This window comes from Oncorhynchus mykiss, chromosome 10 (genome assembly GCF_013265735.2).
Source record: "Oncorhynchus mykiss isolate Arlee chromosome 10, USDA_OmykA_1.1, whole genome shotgun sequence".
Taxonomy (NCBI): Eukaryota; Metazoa; Chordata; class Actinopteri; order Salmoniformes; family Salmonidae; genus Oncorhynchus; species Oncorhynchus mykiss.
Genome location: NC_048574.1, coordinates 46,443,533 through 46,456,868, shown reverse-complemented (window position 1 = coordinate 46,456,868; position 13,336 = coordinate 46,443,533). Strand labels below are relative to the sequence as shown.

Sequence of the window (13,336 nt, the reverse complement as noted above, 5' to 3'; positions counted from 1 at the left end):
GCACGTTTGTCCCCCCCAGTTTTATCATTGGAATGTGATACAAAACGAGGCAACGGTGTGCTTTAGGACCATGCGGACGCCTCCGTGCAGTCGGGTCGGCTGTTTGGAGTGTTTATCCGACTGGATAAAAAAATAATATTTATATATACACATTTATGTCGCTTTCTCCAGTGATATATAGCCTAATTTCAGAGAGGAAGAGGCGAAGCACAGAGTAAGCCCAATGCCTTTCTATGGGAATAATATACAGGCTTAAGCTTGTCGCCTGCCTTCCTGCCTTTGGGACAAAGAGTACCATTGTTAGGGCAGAGACATGAGCATCTCGTCATTATATACAGATATCTGGTTTCAGCCTCTTGCGAACTGGAAAGGGTTGGCGGGTGCACAGTGCACTGTTAGGATGCTGGATTGCCCTAAAGTAATTGATTTATTATTATATAATAACTCCCGTCTAAATAAAATCATTCAAAATACTTGAACCGGGAGCATGACTTTCCCATTTGGCATTGTCTGATTGTCTTAACTCATCACGTACACCACTAATAAGCTGAGCTTCTCAGTCAATTGTTCTTAATCTCAAACAAGTCAACAAAATCTTTTTTTTAAATATGACATTTTTTTATATTTCCAACACTCCCGGCCTTGATCTTCACCAAGCCTCGCTATGACAGAGCAAAGTATCCTGATCTGATGATCCCATATAAAGTAAAAGAATACAATACAATACATATAATTTTTCACAAAAGTAGTGCACTGGGGCTTTAATAGTCCTGTATTAGCGGACCGATATAGCCATCTGCAGCCGACCCCCCAATGATTTTGAGAAACTAAAACTTTAATATTGAAATTAAACTGTTCTACGAAAATGCGCATATAAAATAATCATAACTGGTAGGATAAATTGTAAGCTTGAGAAGCTGCCTTTACTATTACACCAGTTCCAAGAATTGTGCGTGCACACATTGGAGATCCGTGAAAAAACGTGCCGCCTATGGAAATCAAAGGCCTGTTCAATTGATACATTCTGGCGCCAGCCCCTGGGTGGAACACTTGAAAATTGCAAGTACTTTCAGAATTGTTTGGCCAGCTACTCATAAGTGGTCTGCGAGCTACTGGTAGCTTGAGATCAACATGTTGGAGACCCCTGCAATACATTGAGTCATGATTTTGTCTTCAAGATCTGTGAGAGCTGTGACTCCCTGCCACACCCTCACAACCCCCTGTATGGCTTTCAAAGCATTGGGCTGTGTTAAAAATGTATAGGGTGTAAACATGAAGAGCTTTGTAAACACTAAACAAATGGATCTTTACTCAGTACATAAGAGTCTTGAGAGTAATGTCTCTCTATCACCTATGCATCACTCATCAGGCCCTAGTCCTTCCCTCTCTTATGTTGGTGGAGATGAATTTATGCACCTGCGCGTCCATAAAACACTACCCCACGCTGGCGGGAAACTGGAGCTGCATAGAGTACAGACTCCAAAAACTCACAATGACCCTATTGGTTTCTTCTGAATACCTGTAACTCCCTGCAGATGATGCCACCCCCATAATCCAACCAACAGCCTCCATGCCTGCTCTGGATCATGTGTACCCATTTTATGCTCACCTGTATTGTACTATACTGTATTTTATACTTCCATTGGTAAATATCTGTCTTTGTACTAAAATCCGTTTTCACCTTTGACTAAATGTATTTTGGTACAATACAATGTAAATAAACATTTGACAGCTGACTTCACTTTTTGTAAAACCTTTAAAGAATCTATTACAAAAAATCTGTGAAGTGCGTATGTGGGTGCTTGTTATACAATTCCAATTTGCATATTTGTAGGTGATGACATTTCCCCCATCTCTATCACATCAATTACTGTACACCTATTGCGTAATCCCTAGTAGTGACTGACATTTCTTATGATTTTATGGTACCACATATCAGGTAGAGATTCTGTCAGTTGAGTACAGTGCAGTCTTCCAATCGAGGCCTCAAATCGGGATAGTCTCCTTTTAAAACCGGCACATCTGGGGGAAGAGGCTTGATTTCTGACACTATAGTGGTACAGTTTTCCTTCATCAAAGAAGCCTCAGGTTGTACCTCCTATAGGTCTACTGTTTGAAACATTTTCTGCATTTAAGATCGAAACAGACTTTGAGTTGGTTCTGGACATCAAAATATAATTCTGGCAACAGGAAAGGGGAGAGTCAATTGTGGTGTGCAGTCTTCCTTTTCTTTTTACAGAAAACATTTTCCCTCAATTGGGTGTCTGCTGTAATGCAACCCAAAGGAGGACCCCACCCATTGTAAGAGGTGATTACAACCTGTAATGACAGCATATGATTGGCTGATGGCTGCTTTTACCTGTGATTACCATATTTCACCAAAACACACACAAAGCTGAAAACTGGTAATTATCCTTCCGTCTTGGGGGGTTTGATGAGGGGAATTGATGAGGGGCCCCCGAGTGGCACAGCAGTCTAAGGCTCTGCATCTCAGTGTGAGAGGCGTCACTACAGTCCCTGGTTCGATTCCAGGCTGTATCACATCCGGCCGTGATTGGGAGTCCCATAGGGCAGCGCACAATGCCCCATCGTCATCCGGGTTTGACCGGGGTATGCTGTCATTGTAAATAAGAATTGGTTTTGATTTGCCTAGTTAAATAAAGGTGGAATACAAACAAACAAAACATTAAAGTAGAGGTTGTTCGGAGAAGAAAAGGAACCGAACTGGCATAAAGTCACCAGAATAAGACGGGAGGTATGCAAAGTATCACAGCACTAGGATGAAGTCATTGCTGATCGTGGTGCTTGTGGTGGTGTGTCTATTGCTGACTGAATCTGGTGAGTATGACATAACTCACTACATGCAGCACGACATACGGGACATAGTCATGTGATTATGTGATTATGATAACAGTGTTACAGGGTAGGCTACAGGAGAACCTTGAGTGACTGACTCAGTTGACCGGACCTCCCTGTTTTATATTTTTAGATGGAAAACGCAAAACCAAGAAAAATAGGATCTCATTACCCAGAGGAGTGAAGAAGATTCAAGAGGCCCTGGGTGAGTCATATGTTATAATTTTACTTGTCCTCTTCCTCTCTGTTTCTCTCCTCTCCACCAATGTCTTTTCTGGGTGATTCCTTGCATGTGACACTGTGTGGCGATTGTAACTTTAAGTGTTTAATACTGTAAGTGTTGTGGCCATTCGTTCACGAGGTGGTTGGCTGTGTCTGTTGCAGACCCTAATCGAATTGTAAATACTTTGAAATGGAAAACTAGATCCAAAGATCTGGGTAAGTACAACACATAATATTTGCTTCCGTGCCCAAACCAGCGATCAACAGGATGAGTTCATATTTCCCTAACCAATCATTAAAGACTCATTGAAGACTCCACACATCTATTACACACTCATTCATATTTAGTCTGTACTATTCCAGCTTCTAGGCCACTTCAATTCTAGGATTAAACAAACATTTTTTACTTTTTCTTATTTAGCTAAAGTAACAGAGGACGCCATTGTAAATGAACATTTGAACTGAAAAATGAACTGATAAACACGTGTATGTGACAATTTCTTTTTGATTTGATTTAGAGCTGGCTGCCCAGCCAAACTGAGAAATCGGGGGAGAAGGTCCTTGGTCAGGAAGGTGACCAAGAACCCGATGGTCACTCTGACGGAGTTTCAGTGTTCCTCTGTGAAGATGGGAGAACCTTCCAGAAGGACAACCATCTCTGCATCACTCCACCAATCAGGCCTATATGGTAGGGTGGCCAGACGGAAGCCACTCCTCAGGAAAAGGCACATGACAGCCTGCTTGGAGTTTGCCAAAAGATGCAGACGTTGAGAAACAAGATTCTCTGGTCTGATGAAACGAAGATTGAACACTTTGGCCTGAATGCTAAGAGTCACGTCTGGAGGAAACCTGGCACCATCCCTACGGTGAAGCATGGTGGTGGCAGCATCATGCTGTGGGGATGTTTTTCAGCGGTAAGGACTGGGAGACAAAGAGGATCGAAGGAAAGATGAACGGAGCAAAGTACAGGGATTCTTGATGAAAATCTGCAGAGCGCTCAGGACCTCAAACTGGGGCGAAGTTCATCTTCCAACACGACAACGACCCTAAGCACACAGCCAAGACAACGCAGGAGTGGCTTCGGGACAAGTCTCTGAATGACCCTGAGTGGAACAGCCAGAGCCTGGACTTGAATCCGATTGAACATCTCTGGAGAGACCTGAAAATAGCTGTGCAGCGACGCTCCCCATCCAACTGTATCACTGCCTGGTACTGCAGGGTGCAGTCTGCCAAACACATCACCGGGGGCACAGTGCCTGCCCTCCAGGACACCTACAGCACCTGATGTCAAAGGAAGGCCAAAAAGATCATCAAGGACATCAACCACCCGAGCCACGGCCTGTTCACCCCGCTATCATCCAGAAGGAGAGGTCAGTACAGGTGCATCAAAGCTGGGACCGAGAGACTGAAAAACAGCTTCTCAAGGCCATCAGACTGTTAAATAGCCATCACTAGCCGGCTACCCCCCCGGTTACTCAACCCTGTACGTTAGAGGCTGCCGCCCTAAATACATAGACATGGAATCACTAGCCACTTTAATATTGGAACGCTAGCCACTTTAATAGTGTTTACATAGTGCTTTACTCATCTCATATGTACAGTTGAAGTCGGAAGTTTACATACACCTTAGCCAAATACATTTAAACTCAGTTTTTCACAATTCCTGACATCTGATCCTCTTACTTAGGTCTGTTAGGATCACCACTTTATTTTAGTAGCATTATTTGGTAGCATTACCTTTAAATTGTTTAACTTGGGTAAAACGTTTCGAGTAGCCTTCCACAAGCTTCCTACAATAAGTCGGGTGAATTTTGGCACATTCCTCCTGACAGCGCTGGTGTAACTGAGTCAGGTTTGTAGGCCTCCTTGCTCGCACACGCTTTTTCAGTTCTGCCCACACATTTTCTATGGGATTGACGTCAGGGCTTTGTGATGGCCACTCCAATACCTTGACTTTGTTGTCCTTAAGCCATTTTGCCACAACTTTGGAAGTATGCTTGGGGCCATTGTCCATTTGGAAGACCCATTTGCGACCAAGCTTCCACTTCCTGACTGATGTCTTGAGATGTTGCTTCAATATATCCACATCATTTCCCTCCCTCATGATGCCATCTATTTTGTGAAGTGAACCATTCCCTCCTGCAGCAAAGCACCACCACAACATGATGCTGCCACCCCCGTGCTTCACGGTTTGGATGGTGTTCTTCGGCTTGCAAGTCTCCCCCCTTTTCTTCCAAACATAACGATGGTCATTATGGCCAAACAGTTCTGTTTTTGTTTCATCAGACCAGAGGATATTTCTCCAAAAAGTACGATCTTCATCCCCTTGTGCAGTTGCAAACCCTAGTCTGGCTTTTTTATGGCAGTTTTGGAGCAGTGGCTTCTTCCTTGCTGAGCGACCTTTCAGGTTATGTCGATATAGGACTCGTTTTACTGTGGATATAGATCTTTTTGTGCCTATTTCCTCCAGCATCTTCACAAGGTCCTTTGCTGTTGTTCTGGGATTGATTTGCACTTTTCGCACCATAGTACATTCTTCTCTAGGAGACAGAACACATCTCCTTCATGAGCGGTATGATGGCTGCGTGGTCCCATGGTGTTTATACTTGCGTACTATTGTTTGTACAGATGAACGTGGTACAGTGCCTTGCGAAAGTATTCGGCCCCCTTGAACTTGGCGACCTTTTGCCACATTTCAGGCTTCAAACATAAAGATATAAAACTGTATTTTTTTGTGAAGAATCAACAACAAGTGGGACACAATCATGAAGTGGAACGACATTTATTGGATATTTCAAACTTTTTTAACAAATCAAAAACTGAAAAATTGGGCGTGCAAAATTATTCAGCCCCCTTAAGTTAATACTTTGTAGCGCCACCTTTTGCTGCGATTACAGCTGTAAGTCGCTTGGGGTATGTCTCTATCAGTTTTGCACATCGAGAGACTGACATTTTTTCCCATTCCTCCTTGCAAAACAGCTCGAGCTCAGTGAGGTTGGATGGAGAGCATTTGTGAACAGCAGTTTTCAGTTCTTTCCACAGATTCTCGATTGGATTCAGGTCTGGACTTTGACTTGGCCATTCTAACACCTGGATATGTTCATTTTTGAACCTTTCCATTGTAGATTTTGCTTTATGTTTTGGATCATTGTCTTGTTGGAAGACAAATCTCCGTCCCAGTCTCAGGTCTTTTGCAGACTCCATCAGGTTTTCTTCCAGAATGCTCCTGTATTTGGCTCCATCCATCTTCCCATCAATTTTAACCATCTTCCCTGTCCCTGCTGAAGAAAAGCAGCCCAAACCATGATGCTGCCACCACCATGTTTGACAGTGGGGATGGTGTGTTCAGCTGTGTTGCTTTTACGCCAAACATAACGTTTTGCATTGTTGCCAAAAAGTTCAATTTTGGTTTCATCTGACCAGAGCACCTTCTTCCACATGTTTGGTGTGTCTCCCAGGTGGCTTGTGGCAAACTTTAAACAACACTTTTTATGGATATCTTTAAGAAATGGCTTTCTTCTTGCCACTCTTCCATAAAGGCCAGATTTGTGCAATATACGACTGATTGTTGTCCTATGGACAGAGTCTCCCACCTCAGCTGTAGATCTCTGCAGTTCATCCAGAGTGATCATGGGCCTCTTGGCTGCATCTCTGATCAGTCTTCTCCTTGTATGAGCTGAAAGTTTAGAGGGACGGCCAGGTCAAGGTAGGCCTTGAAATACATCTGCATTGACACCTCACATAGGCTAAATGACATCATTTGAGTCAATCAGAAGCTTCTAAAGCCATGACATTATTTTCTGGAAATTTCCAAACTGTTTAAAAGGCACAGTCAACTTAGTGTATGTAAACTTCTGAGCCACTGGAATTGTGATACAGTGAATTAATCTGTCTGTAAACAATTGTTGGAAAAATGACTTGTGTCATGTACAAAGTAGATGTCCTAACCGACTTGCCAAAACTATAGTTTGTTAACAAGAAATTTGTGGAGTGGTTGAAAAACGTTTTAAAAGTTTTAATTGACGCCAACCTAAGTGTATGTAAACTTCAGACTTCAAATGTATATACTGTATTCTATTGAACTGTGTTTTAGTCAATGCCACTCCGACATTTCTCGTCCTAATATTTATATATTTCTTAATTCCATTCTTTTACTTTTAGATTTTTGTATTGTTGTGAATTGTTAAGATACTACCGCACTGTTGGAGCTAGGAACACAAGCATTTCACTACACCCGCAATAACATCTGCTAGATATGTGTATGTGACCAATACAGTTTGATTTGATAATAGCCGGTTGATGTGATTACAATCCTGTGGGTTGACAGATATACTTTCCCCCAAAACTTTGCAATTAAATGTTAACTGCAAAGTAGGCTTAGCCTACCTGGCAAAAATATGTCATGAGTAAGTAAATTTTTATCGATTATTTGTTATTTGCAAACTTTGCCATGAAATGAGCAGCAGCAGTACAGAACCATCCCTAGACCAGCACATAAGGCAGAACACTGCGCAATTAAAGGGCCAGATGCTCAATTAAATAAAAATGTTAGTTTTCTTCCAGACCTAAAAAATAATTGTCTTCTAATGTGATTGAAGCACTGACAGACTCAGAATATCGGATTTTGTTGTTTTCTCTATGAACAACTGTAATTTTGAGAGTGAAAACCCCCCAAAATCTAAAACCAGGAAAAATACAACTGAGAAAACATAATCACAGATTTTATAGGGCTCTCTTGGATTTTTTTTATTAACCAATATTTTACCAGGTATATTGACAAAACATTAACAAACTACATTCTCTTACACTAAGGACCTGGGAAAGTTGCAGGGGAGAGGAGAATGTGCCTATTTGTAAAGCTAGAAAAAAAAAATGAGTAGCTTGTTTTCTTTTTACCTTTATTTAACTAGTCAGTTTAGAACAAATTCTTATTTTCAATGACGGCCTAGGAACAGGAACAGTGGGTTAACTGCCTTGTTCAGAGGCAGAAAGACAGATTTTTACCATGTCAGCTCGGGGATTGGATCTTGCAACTTTTCGGTTACTAGTCCAACACTCTAACCACTAGGCTACCTGCCACCCCAAATGTAGCTCTCATGCTAGAAAATGTTGCAGACCCCTGATCTATACCATAGAACATAGCACAGTAATAACAAAACTTGCATGCATGGTTGTTCAGTCAGTAGACTAAAATCCCTTGTGTTTTTTCAAATCTTTTTAAATACATTAATTTCAATATTGGATTGAATAATGATATGTTTCAAGACCCCTGTACCAACTGGCAAGGTACAATATGTGAGCTGTAGGTGTGTCTGTTCCATCACAGTATGTCTACCGCCTCCAACAAGAGCAGAAAATTAACAACGGGCAAATAGATTTTTAGAACTTATGTAAGGATTACTTGCCCGAAGCAGTTTTATTTAAAGGGATAAACCAATCAAAATATATGTGGAAAATCATGTTAAGTTGTATTTTGAATTGACTATACCTTTAAAATTGTGTTGACTGAGATTATATGAAACTAACATTACATGTGGTCTTGCTCTTTACCCTCAAGCAAGGTTTTACACCGATAGTTAAAGTTCACATTAAACCACACACACACACACACACACACACACACACACACACACACACACACACACACACACACACACACACACACACACACACACAAAGAAAGATACAGGGATTGTGTGTTAGGGGGAGCTCTGTTTACCATCTAAAGTGCTGACAGTTAGATTTGATTCACTAGTTCCTGCCCACAGAAAGCACTGGAGGGGCAGATACTGCTTTGTTTATCACTGTCCGTCTATTTTGGCTGCTGGTATTTTATTTTCTAAATTGATGGGCTGTTGCATACAAGAGCTTTCAGCCCATTTCACATGCACTCACATGCACACACGCCTACACATATTACATGATGCTGCTCTTGTTTGAACCCGGTGATCTCACCACCTCCGGGGTTCTATAGAGGTTAGGAGTGGGAGGTCACAGCCACACCCCCAACAAGCCCCATCTCCACCCATGGGTATTGTGTGTGTGTGTCTAAGAGGCGGGGGATAGAGATGGTAGCAGGTAGCAGCTTGTGTGTGTGTGTATGGAGGGGGGGGGGGGGGGGGGGGGTATGCTCTACAGTAAACCCATGCTCTACAGTATATATAGGAGTGAGAGGTAGCTAAGAAAAGCAGATCTCCTGTTTTGTCCTTTATAATTCTTGATACTGACCCTGCTCTGCTGTAGCCATGACGACCATGCTGCTGAGCGCACTAGGAGCACTGCTCTGCTCCTTGGTTATCACCGCTGAGGTCATGCCCCAAGGAGACTTCAATCTACAGGGGGTAAGAGAGAGAATGAAGAGAGGGATCAGAAATCAGCGTTACATTGAAAATCAAATGACGAGGAACAAACTAGGGATTATTATGGAGAAAAAAAGAAACGTTAGGAGAAAGAATACAGAAAGGAACCTGTGATGAAAACCAGATTCAAATGGAAGGGAAGAAGACAAATGTGGGAATTCTAGTGACACATTGTTGGGTGTTCATATTGAGACAATAGCTATTGAGATGTTCATTCATGAATGATTCAGGGCTATTTCAGTATCAGCCCTCATAGATTTAAAGAACCACTGAACACGCCGATTGGCATGTGGGTTTTTCTGTTGCTCATTAGAAAATTGAATTTTCAGTCTTGGAGGTGTGTTTCCTGGCCGATTCCACATTTGGTATTGATGTTTGTCCCCCATGAGACACTGTAGCCTATTTCAATTCCTCAAAATCCCCAGAGTGAACTAAATAGAAATAGAAATCTGTAATTCATTTTGACGTTTTTGCCAAGGATGTTTTAGTTGTGCAGCTTTACATCTAAGGTGTTTAGTGCAGTATTTCTCAAGCAAAGAAATGCTTGAGTTGTTGTCTTATGTGAACAGTCGGAGCTGCTGAGCAGGTCTGTCTCACTGTCTATGCTATTAGATAGAGCGCAATCACCGCAGCTGTTCACCCCATGTTAGTGGGCAAATTGACATCCTCAAATCAAAACCCAACCTTCCTTTACCCATTGTGACGCATGGATGTTCCAAACTCCATAATTATCCTATTTACACTTCGAAGTCAATTTTGATTCTAGAATAACTTTCTGACTCATATTGATGCCACAGATGCTGTTTTGATAGGGATCTGTTGCTTTTCAAAGGAAGCCGTTCTTTAAGGTTGATACATTCTGTGACCCCTGCAGACAGGAATGAGGAGGTGATGTAATCTAATCGGGGCTGGTTTTTGCAGGTGGCAGGAAAGTGGTACGTGATTGGATTTGCCACTAATGCCCAGTGGTTCGTCAAACACAGGGCCGACATGAAGATGGGCACCACCATGCTGACACCAACTGCTGACGGAGACCTGGATATTGCATATTCTAGCCGGAAGTAAGTAAGAGAGAGAGAGAGAGACATTGTGCTGATTCTGTATTAACTGTATTGTCTCTGTAGCGCTGATGGCTCCTGCTGGAGAATGAACCACCTGGCCAAGAAGACAAAACTTGCGGGGAAATTCATCTACAAGAGCGAGCGTAAGTCTACAACCTATAAACACATACACACACAGTGCACTAATGGGCATATGTGTGATATTGTCAATTATTTTCCCTCTCGTCCCCTCCAGGCTGGAGTAATGAAAATGACATGCGTATCGTTGACGTTAAGTATGACGAGTATGCTCTTATTCACACCAAGACCAAGGGTGTTTCAGCTGTGCTCACCAACCTGTATGGTACGATCCTTTCCACTCCTCTGCAAAATCCCATGACTCAGTCTCATTGTTTCACTATTCCTTTCCCCATCATTTGTTAGAAATCTTATATGACAAAATATTGCATCCTTCACAGTATATTTAGTGTGCCATGCACTACATGTGTTGTGTCTACAGCCCGTGGGACAGACCTGGGCCCTGACCTGCTGCAGAAGTTTAGGCAGTTCTCCCTGGACACTGGCATTCTGCCCGAAAACATCGCTATCTTCCCCAAAAATGGTACATCCCATCTCTGTTTGTGAAGTTGGACAATATTTCTGGATAGAAGTGTGGAACGTCTCAGACTTATTATCAACTGCCTTTTCTTTTCGGCAGATGAGTGTCCCGCTGCGTAATTTCATCCATCTTCTTCACTTTGCTCCCTTGATCCTTCTGCATGGCATTGCTACTTGATGGGTCGACCCATGGCAAACTGTGGCAACCATGAATCATCTTCAGCTGCATTTATCCATCAGACCACACCGTAACATGCATCTGCATTACCTACTGAAGCCCAGCGTAGCTGGTTAGGCAATCTTGTAACCTTAGTTTTTCACTTCCCTGATTGGTTCCAATAAAATACTGTCCTGTGCTTCTTTCTGTTTGTCAGTCGTTCTACTCGTCGGATGACTAGAATATGTTGGGTATTTAATACCTCTGATCCTAAGATGTAACGTTAGCTGCTTTAGAAGTCTGTGTTGATCAAATGTAATGTAAACCCAGCTCTAAAAGTAACCTTGGTGCACCATCATTCTATTGAAAATGTTATCCTACTTCTTGCCAGTACATCCATAACACAGCTCTGATTCCTCCTTTTGTTTGTTAAGGGTTTACATCTACACACTTTATTTACAAATGTGTACAAAACAATAATTTACCTCCTATAGAATTCTAGTTACACTGAATTATACAACAAAGTTCATGATGATGAAATAAATATAAAAACAAAAATGACCACAGGGGAAGGAACTGTCGAAGCGAGTACAAATATACCACCAGTCTTTACAAGTTGTATTTCTCCTCAGGGGACTAATGCCTCTCCCTGGCCACTGGCATAAGTCGATGTGTGTTTGGGTAAAGGAAGTATGTTGTGGTCATGAGTCTGTGGTACCAGATCTAGTGCAATCTAACTCTGAAGGCCTTGCTGGCGCTACATCCTATTTCAGGGGCCTGATAATAAAGCTTATTAGGGGTTAAATAATCTGTATGAAGATGGGTTTAGGGGTTGGTTCTAAATGATACTGCTTACCTGTTAGATTCCCCTCCCACCCACATGGAGAAAAACAACCACATCTAGTATCTCATTTTGTGTAAAGAAGTGAATCAACTGAAAGAAACTACAACTTTTACAATGGACATGGCTATTTGCTATGATGCAGTCAACTCCTTCATCAGGCATTGTCCATGACCAGACAGACAGTTCTCAAAGCAACAAAGATATGACATGGAGATGTGGGGTCAGAGCACCACGAAGCACAACACGCTATGAAAGTCCCACCTATTACCTAGTTCAAGTCCTGTTTTTTGAATGGGGATCAAGCTTACATGATCAAATTCATGAAAATTTGGTTATTTAAGACATGTCAAATTATATTTGTACTCGTGGATTAATTTACTTATACCTGATGCCTTTAATAGGGTTTCCAATAGCATTTCAATATTCCATAATAAAAAAAATCATAAAATCCATTGGATAAAGGTGAATTAATCCACGGATACAAATATGTGACAATTTAAAATAACACATTTTCATGAATTTGATGACATAAGCTTGACGCCCATTCAAAAACAGTACGGGACTTGAACCAGGAAGTAGACAGGACTTGCATAGGGTATAGACACTACAGCAATGTGTCTTAACTGACACATCCCTCACAACTGGCACTCAACCACATAAAAAACACATTCTCTCAGTGTCTCAGCATTCAAAGCATCAGGTGTAATTCACAAGTTCATGATTACTGCATTCATAGTTCATTAAATATATTGGCAAGTGCTATTCGAATAAGAGTTCATCTCGACCACTCTGCACAGTGGACCTGCTTTTTCACAGCAGGTGAATGTCCATTTCATTGTGTGAATACAGCTTGTAGATTACATTTAGTCTTAGTTGTGTGTCAACAAGTAAAAGTAGGATTAAAAGTTGCTACTTTAATAACTGGACTGTTGGCTGTGGAGTAAAAACGAATGTATGAAGCTAGAAAGACCTCAGAATCTTGCACATCCTACAATGCACACTTTCACCAGCAGGGGGACATGCAGACAAAGTGCAAGTATGTACAGGGCTTTGTCACCTGATTCCATAGGCCTTACCCAGGTATATGTACACTTATATTCATTTTCAGTTGCAGAAAAGTTAGCTTGAGAGTCTCTGGGGTAATAATAACAGAAGATGTTCCATGTTAATGCAGCTAACAGACAGATACTCCCTGAACAAAAATATAAACAACATGAAAAGTGTTGGTCCCAAGTTTCAT

At 41.7% G+C, this 13,336-nt stretch overlaps 1 protein-coding gene and 1 long non-coding RNA gene across 2 annotated transcripts; both read left to right on the top strand.

The window, feature by feature from the left end:
* The first annotated feature begins 2,710 nt into the window (after positions 1-2,710).
* Positions 2,711-3,534, top strand: LOC118966789. Its single transcript, XR_005053686.1, has 4 exons — positions 2,711-2,838; positions 2,990-3,061; positions 3,241-3,294; positions 3,500-3,534. It is a non-coding gene; the product is annotated as an uncharacterized LOC118966789 (long non-coding RNA).
* Positions 3,535-9,247: 5,713 nt separating this feature from the next.
* Positions 9,248-11,529, top strand: LOC110534089 (lipocalin). Its single transcript, XM_036990491.1, has 6 exons — positions 9,248-9,419; positions 10,359-10,498; positions 10,562-10,641; positions 10,734-10,841; positions 10,998-11,099; positions 11,196-11,529. Exons 1-6 carry the CDS (start codon positions 9,324-9,326, stop codon positions 11,213-11,215), a joined length of 546 nt encoding a protein of 181 aa, XP_036846386.1. The 5' UTR covers positions 9,248-9,323; the 3' UTR covers positions 11,216-11,529.
* The last annotated feature ends 1,807 nt before the right edge of the window (positions 11,530-13,336 follow it).